We start from the raw sequence: 26808 nt of genomic DNA, 5'->3' as shown, positions 1-26808 counted from the left end.
TTATATAATCAATTATCATTTAACTACACATTAGAGACCATTATAAGTAAATACCAAAAATAACTAGTGTCTGTCCTCTCATACTCAGCTATGTGCCTCCTGAATCTCAGGGCAGACAGCTTCACGTACCTCCTCTTTCAATGTTGTACCTTACTGTAATACAAATTAAATTTGAATATAGGTAAAAATAAGGAAGTATTTGCATTAAACAGATAGCCCAGTGTATATACTCTAACAAAACAATAACAAAATTCAGAGTTTATATCAAATTTGTGGGAAAATCATAGTTTAGCTACCAAACTTAAGTTTCATTAAAGATATTTTCAAATAATATCATTGACTTAAATAAAAACAAATAAAACGTTTAGGAGTATAAGAAATACAGAACTACTACCAAAAGATAGGAGTGATTCAGTAAAACAGAGGACAGGCTTGGGGCTGGTTTTATAACACCCCATATAACCCTGTATAACTCAGTAATCATTACTACTGAGGCTGACCATGTGGCAACAGTGACAACATCTACCCCAGATTTTTCTCTTCCAGATCTATGGTTACAAATGACTGGAGAACTTAAAGAGTTTCATCAGAATTAACTCCAAACAATAATTAATAATCAAATTACTTCGGGTAAGCAGCGTGGGTCTGCTGACCAGGAAGGGCTGGGTTTGCAGATGGTGGAACCGCTCCCTGGCTGAGAGAAGACAGTTGCTCGGGGGGAAGGCTGTAGCTCTGAAGATGGCTCATCTGTGCATTCCCTGCAACCAGGTAAGCACCACTCTGTGGAGGCCCTGGATATACCTGCAACAATCAATGAGAAACATACTCGATTCCAAAATTTCAACAGGCAAACCAATCTTTCTTTTTAGAGGCATTCAGTTACAAGGACAAAAACTGCTTCTCTGGGGCCGGCGCTGTGGCATAGCAGGTAAAGCCACTGCCTGCGGTGCCGGCATCTCATATGGGCACCAGTTCAGTCCCACCTGCTCCACTTCCAATCCAGCTCTCTGCTATGGGCTGAGAAAGCAGTGAAAGATGGCCCAAGTCCTTGGGCCCCTGCACCAGCATGGGAGATCAGGAAGAAGCTCCTGGCTTCGTATCAGTGCAGCTCCAGCTGTTGCAGCCAACTGGGGAGTAAGCCAGCTGATGGAAGACCTCTCTCTCACTGTCTCTCTCTGCCTCTCCTTCTCTGTGTAAATCTTTCAAATAAATAAATAAATAAAATCTTCAAAATAAATTGCTTCTCTGTAATTTTTATAAAAGTTAATTCTGCCCATAAGCATATATAAAAAGCTTTTCCATGAAACTACCAGTTGATGATTGTTTTAAATTCATTTATCTCCATACAAAAGCATTAAAGCAACTTACCCTAAAACATTATACTAATATAACCTTTCTTTTTACTGAATGTATTTAATATTTTCCACATTAACACTTTAAAAGTTTTCAAAAGATAATGAGGAAGTATATTTGACTTTACTGTTGTATTGTATCTGTAATTTACATTTTCTAAATCAGAATTTATTGAATATAGGTCAAGCTTTCTAAATCAAGGATCAATAAATTTTTTTTCTTTGTAAAGGGCCAGATATATTTAATAGGCTTTAGGAGTTATATCTTCTCTGTCACAACTACTCAACTTTGCCAGTACAGAAAGCAGCCACAGACAATGCAGATATGATTGATTGATGGTAGCTGCATTACAGTAAAAATTTATTTAGAAAAAAACAGGCAATAGGCTGGGTCTGTCTTTCTACTCCTGCATCGAAAAAATGTATTTTTTTAAATCTGAGACGGAAGTCTTTTTTAAAATGTACTTATTGTACTTGAAAAAAAGAGAAATACAAAATATGAATTACCTCCCATCTCCTAGTTCATTTCTCCTCAAATGTCTGCACCTGAGGCTGGCCAGGTTAACGCTATGAGCTGGAAACTCCAAACAGATCTCTCATGTGGGTAGCAGGGACTCAAGTACTTGAGCCATCACCTGCTGCCTCCCAAGGTGTACATCAGTTGGAAACTGGAACTGGGAGCAGGGATGGAATTTGAACCCAGGTACTCCATTATGGGTATGGGAAGTGGGCATCTCAAGCAGCATCTTAACTGCTAAGCCAAATGCCCACCCACCTTAAATATCCAAAGTCTTAAACATATAATGTTCTTTTTTACAGTGTTCATTAGATTCTTCCATTTCATATGTCTGAAAACAGAACTTCCATCGTCTATGTAGTAGGAATGCTACCCTACGTTAAGACAGTAAAGCAACCACCAAAAGACAAAAACAATATTCACTTGGTACTTCCATGAATCATAAAAGATTCACCATATATCAGAATCCAAAAGGTCTCCATTATAAACAAGGCCACAGAAGTTCTCACAACTGTACTTCATTGTTTTTTGCAAACTAAACCTAACTCAAACTGATGTTCAGGATCCCTTTACTTCATTGTTTTTTGCAAACTAAACCTAACTCAAACTGATGTTCAGGATCCCTTTAGAAAGGTATTATCTAGCCCCAGGTTTCTCCAGCATGGCTGTTTATCTTGAGGTTGCTGGCTCCTTCATTTCAGGGGAAATAATCATGCAAGAAGATGAATCTGAAAAAGTTTGTTTACTCTACACAGATAAAATGGGGTACCTGGCTAATTATTCCTTATGCTTGGAACTTGCTGAGTTTATGGGAAAGTTATTCTTAAAACAAGCTGTTTGGTGTGAAAAGAAGGAAAAGGTCCCTATGCTGCATCACACATGCTCTCATATGAAACAGAGGGAAAAATTCCAGATTAAAGCAGTTTATTCAAAATATACATTTCATTGGTTTATAACAGCTTTTCCATTTCTTTTTTCCCCACTAAATTAGAACTTCAATAAATTTAAGACTTTCTAGCTCTGAAAGTACCACATTTTGTATTTTTTCAAAAACTACCGAGACAGACTGACATAAAAAAGGTGATATATATTTAGTGTATACAACTTGGCAACTTTGGAGATATGTATATTTCCATGGAACCATCACCATAATCTATCATATACTGTATGTGTTAAGCATACTCAGCAGGGCTGGTGCTGTGGCATATCTGGTAAAGCTGCCACCTGCAGCGCCAGAATACTGTATGGGCACCGTTCAAATCCCAGTTGTTCCACTTCCAATCCAGCTCTCCAATACAGCCTGGGAAAGCAGTAGACGATGACCCAAAGCCTTGAGCCTCTGCAACTGCATGGGAGACCTGAAAGTAGTTCCTGGCTCCTAGCTTCAGATCAGCCCAGTTCCGGCCACTGCAGACATTTGGGGAGTGAATGAACCAGCAGATAGAAGACCTCTTTCTCTGTCTCTGCCTCTCTGTAACTCTGGCTTTTGAATAAATAAATATATAAATAAATAAATCTTAAAAAAAAAAAAAAAAGAATATTCAGCACAAGTGGCTCACTATACAATCAAAAGCTGTAGACCACATCTGCTTTTTTTGTTTTAAAGCCTGACGGGTGATTATATTGTTAAGTCCATCCTTATACAAAAACTGTAAAAAAAAAAAAAAAAAGTATTGGTATATTTAGCATATTTTACATTGTATTCATCAAGTTAAAAATTTTTTCTAAACTTTTCTACACATTAGTTTCAGAACATTTGACATTTACACGGATCACTTTAACTAGCAAGGTGGCATTGGTTCCTGCCAACTTAATGGGATTTGAAGTCCCATGGCAAGTTTTTAGCTTTACCCTTAGGGTTAAGTCCGAGGGAACATGTGCCCAACTATACATCTCCTCCCTCTCTTATTCCCACTCTTTACAGGGATCAATTTTCAGTTGGGTTTAAACACCTAAGAATAATTCTGTGTTAATTAATGAGTTCAACCAATGGTATTAAGTAGAAAAAGAAATACTAAAAAGAATAAAATAGTAAGTTGTTCCTCAACAGTCAGGACAAGGGCTGATCAATCATTGCTTCTCATGGTGTCAGTTTCACTTCTACAGGTTTCCTTTTAGGTACTCAGTTGTCACAGATCAGGGAGAACATATGATATTTGTCCCTTTGGGACTGGCTTATTTCACTCAGCACGATGTTTTCCAGATTCCTCCATTTTGTTGCAAATGACCGGCTTTCATTGTTTTTTACTGCTGCATAGTATTCTACAGAGTACATATCCCATAATTTCTTTATCCAGTCTTCTATTGATGGGCATTTAGCTTGATTCCATATCTTAGCTATTGTGAATTGAGCTGCAATAAACATTGAGGTGCAGATAGCTCTTTTATTTGCCAATTTAATTTCCCTTGGGTAAATTCCGAGGAGTAGGATGGCTGGGTCGTGTAGTAGGGCTATATTCAGGTTTCTGAGGAACCTCCAAATTTCGGATCTGGCTGAAAGGCCCAGGAGAGCATTTTAGGCATGGAAAGCCAAGACACTGTGGCAAAAATGACCTAAGTGAAAGATCTCTGTGAGTAAGATCCCAGTGGAAAGAAGGGGCCATCAAAGAAGGAGGTACCTTTCTCTGAAGGGAGGAGAGAACTTCCACTTTGATTATGGCCTTGTCTAAATAAGGTCAGAGTTGGTGAACTCAAGGGGCTTCCATAGCTTTGGCATCTAATGATAAGAGCCTAGGGTGATCACTGACATCATAAATAAGAGTGTCAATTGTTAAATCAACAACAGGAGTCACTGTGCACTTGCTCCCCATGTCCTTAATGTGTTGTATTATGAGAATTAATGGTAAAACTAATCTTCAAACAGTACTTTATACTTTGTGTGTGTGTGTGGGTGCAAACTGTTGAAATCATTACTCAGTATAGAGTTGATCTTCTGTATATAAAGGTAATTAAAAATGCATCTTAATGAAGAATGGGATGGGAGAGGGAATAGGAGATGGGATAGTTTGTGGGTGGGAGGGTGCTTATGGGGGGAAGAAACGCTATAATCCAAAAGTTGTACTTCTGAAATTTATATTTATTAAATAAACGTTTTCTATTAAAAAAGAATGCTTGACATTTACAAAAACAAATCTATTTCAAATACATTTTAGAATTTAAAATACACTTAAGTTTTTAAAAGCTTACCTGAGAAGCAGAAACACCAGATGACTGCATATAATACTGCTGATTCTGTAATTTTGCATACATAGAATACATCGGATCTTCATTCATTAACTTGGTATACAATGAAAGTGCCTCCATCACTTTAACATTAAGTTCTGAGAGTTCTGAATGTTTTCTAAAATATTAAATGATAATATGAAACAAAGTTGTTACTTAACTCCTATGTTCTAAATAATGAAAATCAAAATAACAAAAAGTAGAACTGACAAATATTATTAAAAATTTAACCTGTGACAGAAATATCCTGTATTTTAGCTCTAAAGCAACCCAAACTGTTCAAGATTTAGGTACTATGCTGGGAGAATTCCAGCTCACTGTACTTGATTATACCCTGCAATACCTAAGTTTCCCTAGCTATTAACAGATGGGCGATTTATGGGCCATGATAATGTCACTTTAGCAAAGCAAGTATCACTAGTTAAGCCTCATTTTTAAAAAACTAACATGGTGGCTGGCGCCGCGGCTCACTAGGCTAATCCTCCATCTTGCGGCGCCGGCACACCGGGTTCTAGTCCCGGTCGGGGCTCCGGATTCTGTCCCGGTTGCCCCTCTTCCAGGCCAGCTCTCTGCTGTGTCCAGGAGTGCAGTGGAGGATGGCCCAAGTCCTTGGGCCCTGCACCCCATGGAAGGAGACCAGGATAAGTACCTGGCTCCTGCCATCGGATCAGCGCGGTGTGCCAGCCACAGCGCGCCGGCCTCGGCAGCCACTGGAGGGTAAACCAACAGTAAAGGAAGACCTTTCTCTCTGTCTCTCTCTCTCTCACTGTCCACTCTGCCTGTCAAACAAACAAACAAACAAAAAACTAACATGGTAAAAAGTCAATTAAATCCTCACTTAAGAAAAAAAAAGAAAAAAGTCTAATTTTCCAATCTAGATGAAAAATAAGAGCATGTGAATTGGTTCCTTTGGAATTTCTCTTTTGAAAGGCACATGTAACTCACTTTCCAGTTTATAGAGATAGCTTCAGGTAAGAATATATAAAATATAGATATAACATGTTTTACCTATCAATATCTTCTAGCTTTTCATCAATGAGAGGTCCCATCTGGTGACACATTGCTAAGATAAGAAGATTGAAGAAATATAAGAAAGCATAACAAAAGTGAACTTCTGATAGTCATATAACTTACAGAATAAAAGATCTAACCTATAGTAAGAAAAATCATAACACAGAACCCAAAATTGTATTAAAGCACAATAGTGCTAATTAATCTAAAACACTGATTTCAAAATTTAAAGAAAATTTCACTTTATAAAAGTCTAAAGTGTTGAGTAGACTAATTTATGTGTAAGAATTCAAACTCCACCCAGGGTTTAAACAACATATGAAAGTGAGACTGACCCAAGAAAAAATGAGAAAAGTTATATTTTCAGTATCATTCTCAAAAAGGATCTTGTTAAGAGAACACTAATTTAACTTCTAATTATTCTTTACTTGCAAGGTAAAAGGAAAATCAGGTTTACCTTCCAGATGAAGCAGCTCTGGAAGATCTGGCTGATCATCACTGGGATCTGTACTTTGCAACATCTGTAGCAACTGATCCATTTTATCCTACAAGAAATAAGTAGTTACTATAAAAAGCAACTACATCCAACATTATGATCTCACTTTGTTAAATGGATAGAACTTGTACAATTCATAGTTATGAAGACTTTAATTTTCCTCTGATGTTTTTAGCATCCCATGTGTCCTCTCTAATATCATGTAAAGTCAAAATCTTAAAAGTTCTATGTATTCTAAAACTACTCATAGAGATTACAGAGCCACATTTAAAGAAATAACACGTGAGTTCTTCAATCTCATGTCATGCTAAAGGATTTCACTTTGTTTTAGAGCAGCTGTAGCTTAGTCAAGCAACAGGTGTAACATCCCTTTCAAAATGGCAATGAATGACTAACAGCTTAGTCATTACTACTTCTCCCTCACAGTGAATCCAGCAGCTGCTTCAGTAAGGCAGAGCTCAGATATAATACAGCTGTTCTTCTAAGCAGGGCTCTAAGGATCTATTCTATGTTTACTTTCTGCCAGCATTTCAGATTGTCATATTATGGAAGAGGAAGACTCATGGTTTCTCTATCCCATTTGGGAAAGGCTGGAAAGCATCTTAAATCAATGCCTCGAATCTATTCCAGAATCTTCGTATATGGAGCAATGAAACTAATGAAACAATCATAACATAAATATACCCATTACATAAGGACACACATATTTATATACATTTTTAAAAACCAAAGTAAATATACTAAAGATGCTACTAAAATAGTTACAAATCTCTCTCTGCAACTGGTTTTTCTAGGATTGGTATTATACATTGGTACATGGGGGAAACAATTCAAAGACTAAACTCTAACCAAAGTAATTATGTGTAACAAAAACAAAAACAAAAAGCTGTTTTGTGAAGTAAAGGAGTTTGGGAAATAAATTAAATATTTTAGTGATGACACAAGTATACGAAAAACTTTTCCCAAGTAAAAGACTTCTGTATTTTAAAACTGACAGCATAAAATAAAAAATACAATAAAAATATATCCAGGGTCCAGCGTTATGGTGCAGTGGGTTAAGTCCATCACCTGCAATGCTGGCATCCCTATGTGGGCACTGGTACTATGCTGTGGCTTAGTAGGTTGACTCCACCTATAGCATCTGCATTGCGTATGGGTGCCAGTTTGTGTCCTGGCTGCTCCTCTTCTGATCCAGCTCTCTGCTTATGGCCTGGGAAAGCAGTGGAAGATGGCCCAGGTGCTTGAAGCTCCTGACTCCTGGCAATGGATCAGCCCAGCTCCAGTAGTTGTGGTCGTTTGGGGAGTGAACCAGCAGATGAAAGACCTTTCTCTCTGTCCCTCCCTATAACTCTACCTCTAAAATAAATAAAATCTTTAAAAAAAAAAATCTTCGGGCCGGCGCCACGGCTCATTTGGCTAATCATCCGCCTGTGGCACCAGCAACCCGGGTTCTAGACCAGTTGGGGTGCCGGATTCTGTCCCAGTTGCTCCTCTTCCAGGCCAGCTCTCTGCTGTGGCCCGGGAAGGCAGTGGAGGATGACCCAAATCCTTGGGCCCTGCAACCACATGGGAGACCAGGAGAAGCACCTGGCTCCTGGCTTTGGATTGGCGCAGTGCGCCAGGCCACAATGCGCCAGCCATCGCAGCCATTTGGGGGGTGAACCAACGGAAAAGGAAGACCTTTCTCTCTGTATCTCTCTCTAACTCTGCCTGTCCCAAAAAAAAAAAAAAAAAAAAAAAAGAAAGAAAGAAAGAAAGAAAGAAAGAAAGAAAAAACATCTTCTGTTGATGGTCATATCAAATCTCTTTGAAACAAAAATATGTATATGCACTGATGATAATGATCTAAGTGTTAAATAAATTCATCCTTGTGAGCTAATGATTAATGTTATATAATGGATCAAAACAACAGAACTAAATTTCAAGTTCTGAAAAATAAGCAATGCTTCAGCATCTATTCCTACTTATTGTTTTTATACTTGAAGGTGATAATAAAACTGGCTTATATAGAATCTTTGAATATATTCTGAGTTTTAGGTTAGGCATCACAATGGTCTTTCATAAAAAAATACTGTCACCTGCTAGCTGACAATTCATTTTAGTCCTCCCATTTTTGATAGGAAAATATATGAAACCATCTTGGGGCTAACGTTCTGGTGTAGCAGGTAAAGCCTCTGCCTGCAGTGCTGGCATCCCATATGGGCGCCGGTTCGGGTCCCAGCTGCTCCACTTCCAATCCAGCTCTCTGCTATGGCCTGGGAAGGCAGTAGAGGAAGGCCCAACTTGGGCCTCTGCACCTGCATGGGAGATTCGGAAGATGATCCTGGCTCCTGGCCTCGGATCACTGAAGCTCCAGCCGTTGTGGTCATCTGGGGAATGAACCAATGAATGGAAGACCTCTCTCTCTCTCCCCCTCCCTCCCTCTCTGTAACTCTCTGCCTTTCAAATAAATAAATAAATCTTTAAATATGTATATCTATATGAAACCATCAACTTTATTAATCAGTACAGTTGTCACTTTTTCAATACCAACATCAATATATTATTGGAATTGTCCAAGGAAACTTTTATATTCTGGGGCAATGTACCATAGTGAGAGCCAATATGGACAAGAGGTAAACCTTTCTTCTATAAAGTGGGAGATGGGGATTATAAAAAAGGGAGGAGAAAAAGGAAATGTCAAATGGTGGCAGGGAGGGTTCTCAGGCAAATTAATTTTAGGAAAGAACACACACAGAAAAATGAAAATCTGAAAAAATTCTCTTAAAATGATCCACACCAGATCAAGCAAACTTACTGAGAGCCAAACAGCCATTTTAGGCTTTGTGCGCTACAAGATCTATGTTGCTGCTATTCAATCAGAAAACATGTAAACAAATGTGGCTGTGTTCCAATAAACTGTATTTATTGCATTACAGGGGCTGGGAATTTGGTATAGTGGGTTAAGTCACTGTCTTCAGCTCCAGCAACCCAAATGGGCACTGGTTCCCCCAACTGCTCCATTTCCAACACAACTCCCCTGCTGGCACATGCCTGAGAAGGTAATGCAGGATGGCACAAAAGCTTGTGCCTGAGAGCTTGGGCCCCTGCACCAACGTGAGAGACCCAGAAGTTCCTGGCTTCAGCCTGGCCCACCTCCAGCCACTGCAGACATTTAGGCAGTGAAACAGTAGATGGAAGATCTTTCCAATTCTTTCAAATAAATAAATAAATAAATAAATCTTTAAACAACAACTGTATTTACAAACCAAGCAAATGAGCCTACAGGTGACAGTTTGCCAATCTTTAGATTGATCTATACAATGTGACACTAGGAAAATCCTGTATGGCCTTGCTAGTTCCATTAACTTAACAGTTATAACTTAATATTGTTATTCAAAGAAAACTATAATATTAATTTTAGCAGAAAAAGACAGCCACAAACTTGCTTAAAAATAAATAAAGGTAACCAGTTTTAATCTTCACTTTCCTTGTATGTAATAACAGCAGAGACTTTTATAAATCGTAAGCAAACACGAGGAATTAACTTGAATCAAGAAAATATCAAATTTAAATCCTGAGTTTAGGTTCCACCATCTGGCTCCAAAAAACTGTGATTTGAATTATGATCAAGTTGAACCCATATTTTCAAACATAATCATTCAATCTATATGTTGTTGTTGCACATATGACAATGACATATGAAGACATTTAACGTGAAGTTAGCATAATTCTTCCAAATGTCGGGCTGTGTTAAAGCCAAGAAGGGATATGAATTATCTCCAATGATACTCAATATCTTAGCAATGCTTTTATAAAATGATTTGTACAGAAGTAACTAAATGGTAGTTTAATTTTTACAAAGAGTAACTTGTTTTATTCATTCAAGAGATAGTCAATGAAGTGTTCTTTCCTCAGTAATGTGCCAATAGCTTTTTTTTTTATAGAAGGCTTTTATTTAATAAATATAAATTTCAGAAGTACAACTTTTGGATTATAGTGATTCTTCTACCCATACCTGCCTCTCACCCCCATTTACTTATTTATTTATAAACCATCCTACCTCTTACTCCCTCTCCCATCCCATTCTTCATTAAGATGCATTTTTAATTACCTTTATATACAGAAGATCAACTCTATACTGAGTAATGATTTCAACAGTTTGCACCCACACACACACACAAAGTATAAAGTACTGTTTGAAGATTAGTTTTACCATTAATTCTCATAATACAACACATTAAGGACATGGGGAGCAAGTGCACAGTGACTCCTGTTGTTGATTTAACAATTGACACTCTTATTTATGATGTCAGTGATCACCCTAGGCTCTTATCATTAGATGCCAAAGCTATGGAAGCCCCTTGAGTTCACCAACTCTGACCTTATTTAGACAAGGCCATAATCAAAGTGGAAGTTCTCTCCTCCCTTCAGAGAAAGGTACCTCCTTCTTTGATGGCCCCTTCTTTCCACTGGGATCTTACTCACAGAGATCTTTCACTTAGGTCATTTTTGCCACAGTGTCTTGGCTTTCCATGCCTAAAATGCTCTCCTGGGCCTTTTAGCCAGATCCGAATGCCTTACGGGCTGATTCTGAGGCCAGAGTGCTGTTTAAGGTATTTGTCATTCTATATGTCTGCTGTGTGTCCTGCTTCCCATGGGCAACAGCTTTAATATGCTGAGTACATAGAAAATAGGTACCCTCATGATTATCAAAAGAAGTATAGAATTGCATTGTGATGTACAAGTTGGCAGTATCTATTAATACAGAAACACACAAATCCTTCAACTTGGCTGTCTGACTCCCAGATATCTATCTAAAGAAATACAAAAACAAATGTTAAAAAAAGGAAGATAAAAGAAAAAGTCTCACTACAATGCTGTTTTTAACAACAGAAACGAAACAAGCTGAAGCGTCCAACAATAGAATAATTTTAAAAATCACCATAAACTTATTCCATAAAATATTAAGCAGGAATTAAAAATGAGGTACTGACAGGGTATTGGTCTGCAAAGGAAGTGTCACAAACAATCTGCTTTATCTGTACTGTTTGAATTTTTACATGAAAAAAATCAAGAGTACCCAAGTAATCAATTTCTTTTAAAAGAAGACAAAAGTACTTCAATACAAATTACCAATGTTACCTATTGCCATGAAATCACTTACTTCATCAATAAAGGCTGGTTCCGGCTCTGGCTCTATTGTCTCTACCTGAACGTCATCACTAAATTGTACCGTCTTCTTCTCTGTTTTAACTGTAAAATATTGTAAGAATTATCTTCTCCATATAATAAACTTAAAAACCTATTATAAAGCATTTTAAGTTCCAAGAGAAAATTTGAATTTCTTTTACATTCCCATCAAGCTGAGACTCAATTTAAAAACTGGGTTGCAGATTTAGTCAACAAAGACAAAACTTTATTTTATGAAACTGTTAACATTTCTCAATGTCTTCTCATAAAGATTGTACATTTTCCATACAATATTTCACTAAAAGGATTCATCAATCATCTACTACATATCAGAGGTATTAAATTAGTGAAAAAAATTTTATAATGGCATAAGTGAATTCTGCTATTTAAAATAAATCTTCTTTTAAAATTACAACTCCTTTTTAAAGTAAAAACATTTTTGATAGAAAAACTACACATCTCAGCATAATGAATTAACAAATCAGTCATAGATGCTCTTGCATGTCTACAAGGCAGGCAAGAGAAAATACAGGCCAATGAAGTAATTTTGCAAGTTGCCTTGGCAGGGATCCAAATTTTCTAGAATATCAACCTATACTTTCTAGTTATAGTTTGAAATTTAAAAATGGTAATTAAGGGATCAGCAAATCACTGACCTGAAGCACATAATTCTGTTGCTCTCTAAAGTAATCTTCAGGAACTATTTAATATAACATGAATTAGTAAATATAAGATTATTAATATGACAATCTCCAAATAATACTGAGAGGCATATACAGCGCTAAACTAATGAACTTCCTTTCAATATTTTTCACCCTATAATAACGTGATCAACCAGAATCCATAAAAATATTAAGAACTGAGATGGAAAGGAAGATGGGCAAAATTAAGGCCTTAGGACAAGTAATATGATTTATATATTTTGTGTTGTGAACTTCCAAGCAAAACAGAAACAATTTAATTCCCAACATAAGGAATATATTAATCTAATTCAAGTCATTATAAAGCAAACTTCTAAATACCAAAAAGTTTCAGCTGATTCATTTTCCCATGAAGGAAAAGACACATATACTACAAGCACTTTTGCTTTTCCTATCTTGAGCTATTAACAATCAAAAGTTGGATTAATATTCTTGCCTTTAAGAGAACATAAGGCCGGCGCCGCGGCTCACTAGGCTAATCCTCCACCTAGCGGCGCCGGCACACCGGGTTCTAGTCCCGGTTGGGGCGCCGGATTCTGTCCCGGTTGCCCCTCTTCCAGGCCAGCCCTCTGCTGTGGCCCGGGAGTGCAGTGGAGGATGGCCCAGGTGCTTGGGCCCTGCACCCCATGGGAGACCAGGAAAAGCACCTGGCTCCTGGCTCCTGCCATCGGATCAGCGCGGTGCGCCGGCCGCAGCGCGCCGGCCGCGGCGGCCATTGGAGGGTGAACCAACGGCAAAAAGAAGACCTTTCTCTCTGTCCCTTTCTCTCTGTCCCTCTCTTTCTGTCCACTCTGCCTGTCAAAAAAAAAAAAAAAAAAAAAGCAAAAAAAAAAAAAAAAAAGAGAACATAAGGCAGAATTCACATTCTAGCAGCTTACATACATAACTTGCAGCCCTTTCTCTCACAGGAATACCATTACCATGTATATGTAATAATTATTTTATATACACACATAAGGGCACTTTTAAAAGTTCATGAAAACAGAATTAATGATGTTTGTTTTGATGTAAAAATTTTTTGAAATCCATTCAGAGGGATCTTCAAAAACTTCATAAACGATATGTATCATGAAAAAATTAGACATGGATTTTAAAATCTTAACACCAAAATACCTCTTTTAATTCCATGTTCTGGATAATTTTTGAAGTATTCATGTACATGATAAAAGTATTATCCCAATATGGTATCTCCAAAACAAAACTAGCTAAGTAGAGTAGATTTTTCTAGTTGACACATTAAATGAAGAGGGTTTCTAGTTTCTCAAAAAAAATGACGCTTACAAAGATCATCCTAGCATGTCTGTTCCAAGCATGAGAACTACAAGTATAGCCAGCGCTGTGGTGCAGTGGGTTAAAGCCCTGGCCTGAAGCACTGGCATCCCATATGGACACTGGTTCTAGTCCTGGCTGCTCCTCTTCTGATTCCAGCTCTCTGCAACGTCCTGGAAAGTAGTATAAGATGGCCCAAGTCCTTGTGCCCCTGCACCCACATGGGAGACCTGGAAGAAGCTCCTGGTTCCTGGCTTCAGATCGGCACAGCTCCGGCTGTTGTGACCATCTGGGGAATCAACCAGTGGATGAAACACCTCTCTCTCTGTCTCTACCTCTCTCTGTAACTCTGTCATTCAAATAAATAAAATAAATCTTAAAAAAAAAAAAAAAAAAAACTACAAGTATAAACCCATTACATAAGGTCTGATGTTCCTAATTCCCTTTTAGATTTTCCAGACTGAAACAAAGGGTCTTTTAAAAGTTCATGAAAAAAGTGTAGTATGAAAAAGCCACACATAGACTTCAAAATGTTTGTGCACTAAAATAAACAAGTTTTATTTATTTATTTATTTAATTTAAATTTTCTATGAACTTGAAAAATATGCAAAAAAAACTTAGTGAAGCTTCATTGACCTATGATGAAAAAATGACGAAATGGCTACATGTTCTAAATTAGATGTTCGATCTTATCATGAAGAGAAATCCAAGCAAATTCCATCCTTCCTGACAACTGATTCAGGACAAAAATAAAGCCCCAAAACAAACAAAAAAGAACCCCATACCACTACAACTGCCCTAAGGTTATTAAAAAGCTGACACACTATGCAATGCCATCTGAACAAAGTTCTGTGTTTCTGAGTACTAACAGAAAAAGAACATGTGGCCAGCACTGTGTTGTAGCGAGTTAAGCCACCACTTGCAATGCCAGCATCTCATGTAGGTGCCAGCTTGAGTCCTGGCTGCTCCACTTCTGATCTAGCTCCCTACTAACGTGCCTGAGAAAGCAGCAGAAGATGGCCTGAGTGCTTGAACCCATATCAGCCACATGGGAACTCCAGATGGAGTTCCAGGTTCCTGGCTTCAGCCTTGCTCAGCCCCAATTTTAGCATCCATTTGGGAAATGAACCAGCAGATGAGAGATCTCACTCTCCTTCTCCTCTGCTCATAACTCTAACTTTCAAATAAATGAAAGGGGAGGGAAGGGGAGAGGAGGGGAGGGGAGGAGGAGAGGGGAGAGAGAAGGAAAAGAACTTCATAGAAAGAATGGATATCAGAAATGTGTCTATAAGAGTGACAAGATCAAGATAACCTGGCAATAACTATGAGAAGGCATCATTTAATTAAAGATCTGTAATTTCTGGTTTGTTTTTAAAGCTTTCCCTTGAAAAAGAAGTATCTTTTTACTGTTAACATGCATATTTATCTATCACGTCTCCTATAAATATTTTATGTAGTATTTATTACAGGAAATATTCAGTATTACATGTTTTTGGAAATAAAAAAGATGACTAAGACAAAGATCTCTCCTTACAATTCGTAAAAACTAAAAAATACTTAAGCATTATATGGCTTTGTAACTTTTTCCCATCAGCATTAGAGAAAGATGAGATGAAATATTCTAACAGGTAACAGCAGTTAAAAAAAGCTATATAAAAACTCTCCAAAACCTCTACATATTTCAATTACCAATAGTCTTTCTAGACTTGAACTTTTTTTTTCTTAAATAGAGATTATAACACACTTTTATTGATGATTCAAACCTTAGCATTTTGAAGACTGATAGAGTACAGTATTAATAGAAATATAAGCAGGGCTGGCATTGTGGCACAGTGGGTTAAGCACCACTGGCAATGGTGGCATCCCATGGTCAAGTACTGGTTCTAGTCCTGGATGCTCTGCTTCTGACCTTGCTCCCTGTTAATGTACCTGGGAAGGCAGCAAAAGATGGCCCAAGTACATAGGCCACTGTCACCCACATGAGAGATCTATATGGAATTCCTGGCTCCAGGCTTCCGGCCTTCCCCAGGCTCAGCTTTTGCGGCCATTTGGGAAGTGAACCAAGTGGATGAAAATACTTCTCTGTCACTCCTCTGCCTTTCAAATAAATAAATCTTAAAAAAAAAATACATTCAGAGTGAACTGTTTTCTAATAGTTTAACAGACTATTGCAATTATTATACCTGCTAGTAATATTCCCAGTTTCTAGCTTTTAAAATACGTTTTTCATTTTATTTGGAAAAGACAGAGATCTCCCATCTGATGGTGTACTCTCCAAATGTCTACAACATTGGATCTGGGCCAGGCAGAAGCCAGAGCCCATAGCTCAGAGTTCAATCTAGGTCTTCCATGTGGGCAGCAGGAACCCAACTATTTGAGCTGGGTACTGATTAGCAGGAAGCTAGAATCAGAAACAGAGCCGGGACTCAAAAACGCAATCCAATACGGAGTGCAACTGTCTTCATCACTGTGTCAAATGTTTACCCTCTCCTTCAGTCAGCAAAGGTTTGGAATCAAACAAAAAAATCATTTATGTGATTAGCTAAACATTAGGTAATATGGCTCCATCTTAATATCTAACATAGGAACTCAAGAAAGCTATTATGTTGCTTAGAGGACACTGTTTCCAAATCTGGGTTAGACACTAAGGAAATGATCCCTACCTTTTAATAGGAAGAATCTTCTATAAGGTTACACTGAAGTTGTCACACTGACAAAAGAAATACATAATGTATAAATTCTATAACACTTCTTAATTGATTTGTGTTTTCATAATGGCATCTACATATCTACATAAATATATATGATAAACTCCATAGTCTGTCTAAAGATAATCTTGATGCAGATCATTTCTAGTAAATAATTTTACTGTTTAAGCGCTGTATGATTTTGTTTTGTTTTGTTTTGCTGATATTTAAAAGCAAGATTTATTATAGTCAGAGACCTCCAGCCAGAGTGGCATGGAGAGCTGCATGTTTCTAATAAACATCTGAGAGGTACAACCATTTCAGAGTCACTAAGATGAGGATTATGGGTTATCATGCATTGACATCATGGAAAATACTTACTCATTTCTGGCTCAGCAGTGAGATCTGCAGTCACAAAATTAGATGGGAATAACCCTACGCCTTGATGGGTTTCACCTTTCCACCAATTGGGATCACTACAATAAAAAAAAAATGCTTTACTGCAATAAAGATTTTTATTTCTTTGAAGTCTTTATTTTTAAAGCATTTAGCTTATATTACTACTATATCTGAAACAACAATGCAGTGAAGGTGTCAATGAATGCATCATTATTACAAATGAGAAATACAGGGGCCAGCGCTGTGGCACAGTGGGTTAATGCCCTGGCCTGAAGTGCTGGCATCCCATATGGGTGCCGGTTCAAGACCCGGCTGCTCCACTTCCAATCCCGCTCTCTGCTGTGGGCTGGGAAAGCAGTGGAGGATGGCCCAAGTGCTTAGGCCCCTGCACCCGCATGGGAGACCCAAAAGAAGCTCCTGGCTTCCAATCGGCACAGCTCCAGCCATTGCAGCCATCTGGGGAGTGAACCATCGGATGGAATACCTCTCTCTCTCTCTCTCTCTTCCTCTCTGCCTCTCAACTCTCTGTGTAACTCTTTCAAAGAAATAAATAAATCTTTAAAAAAAAAAATGAGAAATAGGGTCACAGAGAATTTACTTAACACATAATCTTTTTGGAGAGCCAGTGGATGATTTGAGAATGTAATAAAGTTGTAAATTCTCTGCCAAAAAAAGATATGCAAAGTTTAAAAATTGTCAAGTTCAGGTGGTTTGTGGTCTCCAGCATAAGAAACCTTTATAATAGAGATTTAAAGGTAGACTCCTGGAGCCGGCACTGTGGCATAGCAGATGAAGCCACCACCTGCAGTGCTGGCACCCACCATATGGGCACTGGTTTGATCCTAGCTGCTCCTCTTCCGATCCAGCTCTCTGCTATGGTCTGGGAAAGCAGAGGAAAATGGCCCAACTCCTTGGGCCCCTGCACCCATGTGGGAGACCAGGAGGAGGCTCCTGGCTTTGGATCGAAACAGCTCTGGCCATTGTGACCATCTGGAGAGTGAACCATCAGATCAGATGGAAGACCTCTCTCTCTTTCTCTCTCTCTCTGCCTCTTTTCCTCTCTGTGTGTAACTCTGACTTTCAAATAAAAAAAAAAAAAAAAAAACTTAAAAAAAAAAATAAAGGTAGACTCCTTACCTAAATTTCCACTCCTTAGCAATTTTTTCTCCCAACAGTAAACACGTAAGAAAGAAGACACTGCTCTCCACTGCTCTCATAGCACAGAAAGTTTACAAGCAGAACACTCCCTATTGTATATTCATGTTTACCACTATATCCCTTGTGCTACTATATAGAAAGATGGCAAGTACTCAATTTTTGAAAGAATGAATGACCAAGATTTTGTGCAATTTCCAGTTCAAACTTTACTACATTTTTTTCTAACTCAAATAAAACATATTAAAATGTAAGTGCTCTTGTATAATTTTTGTGTCCCTTCAAAATCTGTATTTTGAAATCCTAACTGCAAAGCATCAGGAAGTAAAGGATTTGGAAGGATATGCCATGGTGAGATGATTAGGCCATGAGAACACAGCCCTTACGAGTGGGATTAGTGACCTTATGAAAGAGACCCAGAGAATTCATTTGCCATTTTTGCCATGTGAGGATACAAGGAAAAGACAGCCATCTATGAACTAGGAGTAAGACCTTCATTAGACATCAAATTTGTGAGCACCTTGATCTTAAGATTTCTTAGCCTCCAGAACTATAAGAAATAAATTTCTGTTGTTTATAAGACACCCAGTCTATGGCAGTTTGCTGCTACAGCCCAAATGGGCTAAGACAATCAGTAAAAGTAATCTTATAGGAATAACTTTATTTTTAAATATTATTTTCAAATATTTGTACATTATCAGTAGCAATTCACTGTCAAATAAAACACCATAAAGTGATAGTGAAAAAAACTGATGCATTATCACTCCCCTACAATAATATATGTAATTCAATGTACAATAAGTATATTGCACACAGACTACTGTTCTGCATAAAGAAATTCAACTGATTATATATTTCTTACAAACTTCATACATAAATACACATATTCAATGTATTTTCTAAAATGTTAAATTTTTCTTATATTCTATATCATTAGATGGCATAAAAAATAAAAATTAAACATGGCCAGCACCGCGGCTCACTAGGCTAATCCTCTGCCTGCGGTGCTGACACCCAGAGTTCTAGTCAAGGTCAGGGCGCCAGATTCTGTCCCAGTTGCTCCTCTTCCAATACAGCTCTCTGCTGTGGCCCAGTGCAGTGGAGGATGGCCCAGGTCCTTGGGCCCTGCACTTGCATGGGAGACCAGAAGAAAGCACCTGGCTCCTCCTGGCTTTGGATCGGCGCAGCGCGCCAGCCGCAATGCACCGGCCGTGGCAGCCACCCTGGGGGGTGAAGCAACAGAAAAAAGAAGACCTTTCTCTCTGTCTCTCTCTCTCTCTCACTAACTCTGCCTATTAAAAAAAAAAAAAAAAAAAAAAAAAAATTAAGTTCTCCAAAGCAAATAAAAACCATTTAAACAATAAGCAAGAAAAAAATTCAATGATGAAATAAGAATTCACTGAATATTACACAAGCAAGTCATTCAACAGTCATGCAGAGAAAATAATCTGGGTCAATATATTTTATCATATTTGGTAACTGCATTCAACAGAAATAATGTGAAACACAGGAGTAATATGCTATATATTTTCATATGAATGCTTAATTTAATATAACCATTACCTGTCATCAAGAACTGTAATAATTTCTCCAGCTTTAAAAGTAAGTTCATTATCTTCAGCAGCTTCAAAGTCATATATAGCACGGACCTTTCGGCCTTCATGTTGGTGGTTAGTTAAGAGACTGGATGTGCTCGGATACAAGGTGGAAAGAGTGGTGGACTGCTGCCTTTGTTCCTTCAATGACAACTCAATGGCTGGAAAGCAATGAGTTTAAAAAGAACCAAAATGTTAATATATCCAACAATCCAAAGAAGTACAAAAGGTAAAAGTACTCTTTCTTCAATATTGCATTTGAAAACTAGGACAAATACTGATCTACCAAACACAAATCATTTAGTCAATTTTATTCATTCACTCACAACTGAAGTTTAAATAAACTAATGAAGAAATTGAACAGCATGATTACTCTTATTTTTACCAAAGAGCTACAATTTAAATTATTCTAAGTATAATCAGATATAACCCCTTAGGCCCTTTCATTAGATCCAGCTGCAGAAAATTTATATTTTCTTTCTCCTTTATAAAATATTCCTACAGCTTAAACTCCCACAATGATAAATAAAACCACCCAGGAAGCCAAGTATATCAAATTTCACTGCAGACTTACTAAATCAAGGGCAGTATAAGAACCCGGATTTTATTGCTCCAAATATAATTGTTACATACTCAGTCTGAAGACTCACCAAAAAATCGTCCAAATTAGAACTCAAATGCATCTCCTCTATCTCCACACCAGTCCCCTAGTGCAGACCTAAGATTATCGTGGATCACATGGGCTCTGCAACATAATCTTAAAGCATTGACTACCTTGCTTTCAAGAGAACCCATAACTACTTCTTTTAATAGGCAATATGGGCCGGCGCCGCGGCTCACTAGGCTAATCCTCCGCCTAGTGGCGCCGGCACACCGGGTTCTAGTCCCGGTTGGGGCGCCGGATTCTGTCCCGGTTGCCCCTCTTCCAGGCCAGCTCTCTGCTGTGGCCAGGGAGTGCAGTGGAGGATGGCCCAGGTGCTTGGGCCCTGCACCCCATGGGAGACCAGGAAAAGCACCTGGCTCCTGGCTCCTGCCATCGGATCAGCGCGGTGCGCCGGCCCGCAGCGCGCCGGCCGCGGCGGCCATTGGAGGGTGAACCAACGGCAAAAGGAAGACCTTTCTCTCTGTCTCTCTCTCTCTCTCACTGTCCACTCTGCCTGTCAAAAAAAAAAGAAAAAAAAAGGCAATATGAAAATATAACTTTAAAGGTATTAGAACACAATATAGGAAAATATATTTTAGGAGTCTGAGGTAAGAAAAATTTTCTTTAAAAAGGCACAAATTAAAAATCGTAATAGGGGCCAATGCTGTAGCGTAGCAGGTAAGGCCTCGACCTGCAATGCCAGCATCTCATATGGGTGCTGGTTCGAGTCCCAGCTGCTCCACTTCCAATCCAACTCTCTGCTGTGGTCTGGGAAAGAAGAAGAGGATGGCCCAAGTCCTTGGGCCCTGCACCTGCGTGGAGACCCAGAAGATGTTCCTGGCTTCAGATCAGCACAGCTCCAGCCATTGAGGCCAATTGAGGAGTGAACCAGCAGATGGAAGACCTCTCTCTCTCTCTCTCTCTCTCTCTCTCTCTCTGTGCCTCTCCTTCTATCTCTGTGTTAACTCGGACTTTCAAGTAAATAAATACTTTTTAAAAATTGTAACAGAAAACAAAAAAATCAAAATTTAAAATTTATAGTTAATAAAACAACTATTACCAAAATTAAAATACAAGCCAAATACCAGGAATAGAAACATACAACAGATATAATAGACAACAGATTAATATCTAAAATAAAGGCCTCCATATATCATAATTCAAAAACAAAGGAAAAGAAAGATAATTTACCTCAGAGGAAATCAGATAGCCAAGGACTATAATAACAAAGAACTCAACCTCACTAGCAATCAAGGAAATAAAATAAAAATTGGACACCATTTCACATTTATCAGATTTATAAAAATTAAAGACAATACGAAGTGTTATCAGCAGTTTAAGAAGTATTAATAGGGGGCCGGTGCCATGGTGCAGTAAGTTAATCCTCCACCTGTGGTGCCAGCATCCCATATGGGCGCTGGTTCTAGTCCCAGCTGCTCCTCTTCCAGTCCAGCTCTCTGCTGTGGCCTGGAAAAGTAGTAAAAGATGGCCCAAGTGCTTGGGCCCTGCACCTGCATGGGAGACCAGGAAGAAGCACCTGGCTCCTAGCTTCGGATTGGCACAGCTCCAGCCATTGTGGCCATTTGGGGAGTGAACCAACGGAAGGAAGACCTCTCTGTCTCTCTCTCACTGTCTGTAACTCTACCTGTCAAATAAATAAAATCTTTAAAAAAAAAGAAACACACTCTGAAAAAAGACACACACACAAAAATAGTAATAAAACAAGTATTCATACGCTGCTGAAAAGAAAGTCACTGAGGGGCCAGCGCTGTGGCACAGCGGGTTAACGCCCTGGCCTGAAGTGCTGGCATCCCACATGGGCACTAGTTCGAGACCCGGCTGCTCCACTTCCGATCCAGTTCTCTGCTATGGCCTGGGAAAGCAGTAGAGGATGGCCCAGGTCCTTGGGCCCCTGTACCCACATGGGAGACCCAGAAGAAGCTCCTGGCTCCTGGCTTCACATCGGTGCAGCTCTGGCCTTTGCGGCCATCTGGGGAGTCAACCAGTGGATGGAAGACCTCCCTTCCTCCCTTCCTCCCTCCCTCCCTCCCTCCCTCTCTCTCTCTCTCTTCCTCTCCTTTCAAATAAATAAATAAAAATATTTTTTAAAAAAGTCATTGAACCATTTAGTAAAGCTGAAAATGAACCAATCCCATGATCCAACAGCACTGCTTTAAGGTACATATAATAAAGTGACACACATATACATACACACAAAGGAACACATACAAGGATACTCACTGCAGCATCATTTATTATAATGAAAAAGTCAGAAACAAAACCAAATATTGATCAGTAGATCAGTAAGAAGAGATAAATAGTATAGTATATTAACATATTGGAATACCATACAGCAGTTAACAAATGAACTTCATTTATATGTTTCATCATGAATAGATCTCACAAATAATGTTTCATTAAAAGAGCTGCAGATAGTACTTAAGAGTATACTATTGAGCCGGCACTGTGGCTCACTAGGCTAATTCTCCGCCTTGCGGTGCCGGCACACCAGGTTCTAGTCCCAGTCAGGGCGCCGGATTCTGTCCCGGTTGCCCCTCTTCCAGGCCAGCTCTCTGCTATGGCCCGGGAGTTCAGTGGAGGATGGCCCAAGTCCTTGGGCCCTGCACCCGCATGGAAGACCAGGAGAAGCACCTGGCTCCTGCCTTCGGATCAGCACAGTGCGCCAGCCACAGCGCGCCAGCCGCGGCGGCCATTGGAGGGTGAACCAACGGCAAAAGGAAGACCTTTCTCTCTGTCTCTCTCTCTCTCTCACTGTCCACTCTGCCTGTCATAAAAAAAAAAAAAAAAAAAAGTACTTGGGCCCATACCACACATGTGGGAGATCTGGGAGGAGTTTCAGGCTTCTGTCTGGCCCAGCCCTGGCTGTTGAGGGCATTTGATAAATCAATCAGTAATTGGAAATCTCTCATTCTTTCCCTCACTCTCCATCACCCTGACAATATCTGTTTTAATGTACTATTTATGAAAAATGCATTTTTTGTACACAAAGTACTTGATTGCAGAAATACAGTATGGTAAAAATATAAAAATAGCAAAAAGACACACAAGATTAACAGTTGACTCTGATGAGGACAGCAAAGAAATGAAACTGAGGAGAGGAAGACAGTGGACTTCAGCTGTGAATGTCAAGTTTTAGTTGTTTTTTTCTTTTTTTTCATGAAATACCTGAGGGAAAAATATTCAGAGACTTCTTCCCACCAAGAACTTAAAAACGCACCTTTTGCTAAATCTTCTTCTTCCTTTTTGTTTGCCACAGTACCAGGATCCTTGGCTACCAGAGCTGGGCTTGCTTTTGCTTGTTCTGCAGCCTAACACAAGAAAAGGAACACAATAGTTGAGAGTTGTTCTCAAATTCTCCTACCATATCTAATCCAAGAAATCTCAAGACCCTTCTCATCAACTCATCACAAACTTCTGAAGAAGAAAGAAATCCAAACTGGAGCAACTTCTACCTTGAAAGGGAGAAGAGTAAGAATTGGGGGAAACAGACTGAGGACAACTGGACACTTAAGAGTAGACAACTCAGGGGCCAGCACTGTGGCGCAGTGGATTAACGCCCTGGCCTAAAGCACCAGCATCCCATAAGGGCGCCGGTTCGAGACCTGGCTGCTTGACTTCTGATCCAGCTCTCTGCTATGGCCTGGGAAAGCCGTAGAAGATGGCCCAGTCCTTGGGCCCCTGTACCCACGTGGGAGACCTAGAAGAAGCTCCTGGCTCCAGATCAGCACAGCTCCGGCCGTTAAGGCCATCTGGGGAATGAACCAGCGGATGAAGGACCCCCCCCCCCCCCGCCTATCTGTAATTCTGCCTTTCAAGTGGATGAAAAAGGGAAGGAAGGAAAGGAGGGAGGGAGGGAGACGGGAAGGGGATGGAGAAGGGGAAGGGGAAGGGCAAAAGGAAGGGGAAGGGGAGAAAAATGAAATGAAATGAAATGAAATGAAATGACGAAATGAAATGAAATGAAATGAAATGAAATGAAATGAAATGAAATGAAATGAAATGAAGGGTATTTGTGGAGTTCACTCTCTACAAGCTTAGGTACCCTCAATTCTGAACCATCCCTAGTTGTAATCTTCTTTAGATAATGTTTTAATTATAAAACACTTCCAAAAATTCAAAGTACTGAAGAGACACTTTATTTGTATCAATCTTTTGTTGCCAGTTTTGTAAATTTCACATTATAGCTACACTAATCTTTTGTGACGTTAAGGAAGTCCATCCGTTGAGTAGGAAGTACAGAAGAAAGCCCTACATTCTTGAATTACACACTTTTCAAAGTCCCTTTCTATCTTCAGGTCCTAAGTAAATTATATATGTCTTACTAACTAGTCAAACAGAATTGCACTGGCATGAGCTGGTAACCAAAGTATGACTTTATTATTTTTTACCTTATTTTCCTCTGTACTTGAATGAAAAAAAATTTACTTAGAAAAATCTTCATATTTTCTGGGAGTTCTTAAGTATGCTCTGACAAGACTAGTCTGGTGAAAATGTACTGATGACTTAAATAACTAAGCGGTTATAAAATCTAGAGGAAGGCGCCGACGCTGTGGCATAGTGGGTAAAGCCACCATCTGCAGTGCTGGCATCCCATATAAGCACTGGTTCAAGTCCTGGCTGCTTCACTTCCTATCCAGCTCTCTGCTATGGCCTGGGAAAGCAGTGGAAGATGGCCCAAGTGGTTGGGCCCCTGCACCCGCTTTGGAGACCCAGAAGAAGCTTCTGGCTCCTGGCTTTGGATGGGCCCAGCTCCAGCTGTTGTAGCCATCTGGGGAGTGAATCAGCAGATGGAAGACCTCTCTCTCTCTCTCTCTCTCTGCCTCTCTATAAATCTGCCTTTCAAATAAATAAATAAATATTTGAAAAAAAATCAACAGGGAATACTGTAACTGAACATAGATGACATTTTTTCATTAAACATGAAGCTCTTTATATACATGATTTCTAAAGCTTTTCGTAAGTCACTAAAAAAATCCTACCTCATTATATTCTATATACATTTTATGTATTTACTGTAGCTGACACAGCAAACAGAATTTTATTTCTTTTACATTATCTAGAACAAAATAACTTTACTCTTACTTTTATATGTCCTAAATCTTTTGAACAAGAGAATAACTCCATTTCTCTAACCATCAATGGTCTTGCCAATGTTCCCTCCACTCTTGCCCTTTTTGAAATCAATCTGGACAGACACATATCCAACAACTTCTGTATCAAAGGGAAGCAAGACTGGGTAGTGGAAAGAATACTGAATTCAGTGTCACCGTGCCTGTTTTCTAGTTCCAGTTCTGTAAACTGCTAGCTGTGGCCCTGGGTAAGTTACTTAACCATGTCAGTTTCCTCATTTGTAAAATTAGAGGACGGGAACAGAATATCCCTCAAGTTGTTCCTAAGCTATCTAAGATTCTAGATTAACCACATAATGCTACATATTATTAATTATCCTTCCTTCTAAGAGTAAGCCTCTTTGTGCAATGAAATGTTATTTTTATGTGCACTGAAAAACTTCAGGCCAGCACCGCGGCTCACTAGGCTAATCCTCTGCCTCGCGGTGCCGGCACACTGGGTTCTAGTCCCAGTCAGGGCGCCGGATTCTGTCCCGGTTGCCCCTCTTCCAGGCCAGCTCTCTGCTGTGGCCCGGGAGTGCAGTGGAGGATGGCCCAAGTCCTTGGGCCCTGCACCCCATGGGAGACCAGGAGATGTACCTGGCTCCTGCCATCGGATCAGCGCAGTGCACCAGCCACAGCGCGCAGGCCGCGGCGGCCACTGGAGGGTGAACCAACGGCAAAGGAAGACCTTTCTCTCTGTCTCTCTCTCTCACTGTCCACCCTGCCTGTCAAAAAATAAAAATAAAATAAAAGAAAAAGAAAAACTTCAGAGCAGTGCCTCTCAAATATCAACATATCTTACTAAAATGGAGATAAGGATTCTGTATGTCTGAGTGGTAGCTGAGAGGCTACACTGCCAACAAGCTTCCAGGTAATGCAGGTGATACCATTCAATAAACCACATTTTGAGTAACAAGTTCTAGAACATGTATAGAAAATACAATTCCACTAACCATACTCTTAGGTTCTCTGCAAGTAGTCCACTTTTGATAAGCAAACATTGTTTCTGTTATCAAGAAATTTACAACATCTTGGAATATTCTGAATACAATTATTTCTTAATTACACAGATTCTAGAAATCAATCTACACAGGAAAAGCCAGCTATCAATAAACCATTTTCAAGTAAGAAGAACAATATTTCTTGCTGCATTTTCTCTGGGTGTCTTCTGGATCTTCTCAAGAGTCCTTAGTTAAGTGAAAATGCTTTGGGAAGAAAGTTCAGATAAGTTTGGAGGACAGCTAATCTGCAAGACTCTCTGAAGTGCTCATAAGTCTAAATTAAGTTTCCACAACCTAGAGGTTTTTGTCCATGACTTTATACCACTCATTATAATCTATTCCAATACACATGGTGGGAAAAGACAACTACCACACATTTTGAGTCACCTTGATTAGTGAGGCATCCTAAAGGACCATTACCCAGAAGTCAAAGTGAATAAAAAAGATATCCATTGG

General features: G+C 39.2%; 1 protein-coding gene across 3 annotated transcripts in view; it reads right to left on the bottom strand.

The window, feature by feature from the left end:
- STAM (signal transducing adaptor molecule) overlaps positions 1-26808 on the bottom strand; it is a 67159-nt gene that overhangs the window by 9685 nt on the left and 30666 nt on the right. For 2 of the 3 annotated variants that reach the window (XM_008268295.4, XM_051821436.2), the window contains exons 6-13: positions 23458-23548; positions 19545-19737; positions 16809-16903; positions 11745-11833; positions 6560-6647; positions 6100-6154; positions 5056-5209; positions 626-801 (exon numbers count right to left, since the gene is read on the bottom strand). In XM_008268295.4, coding sequence (XP_008266517.1) covers positions 626-801; positions 5056-5209; positions 6100-6154; positions 6560-6647; positions 11745-11833; positions 16809-16903; positions 19545-19737; positions 23458-23548 — 941 coding nt within the window. Of the gene's footprint in view, positions 1-625; positions 2411-2466; positions 5210-6099; positions 6155-6559; positions 6648-11744; positions 11834-16808; positions 16904-19544; positions 19738-23457; positions 23549-26808 lie in introns of those variants that run through there. The other variant, XR_011381489.1, reaches the window with a different exon arrangement.

Source organism: Oryctolagus cuniculus, chromosome 13, assembly GCF_964237555.1.
Source record: "Oryctolagus cuniculus chromosome 13, mOryCun1.1, whole genome shotgun sequence".
In the NCBI taxonomy this organism is placed as follows: Eukaryota; Metazoa; Chordata; class Mammalia; order Lagomorpha; family Leporidae; genus Oryctolagus; species Oryctolagus cuniculus.
The sequence above is the reverse complement of the archived record's forward strand: the minus strand, read 5'-3'. Positions and strand labels throughout refer to the sequence as shown.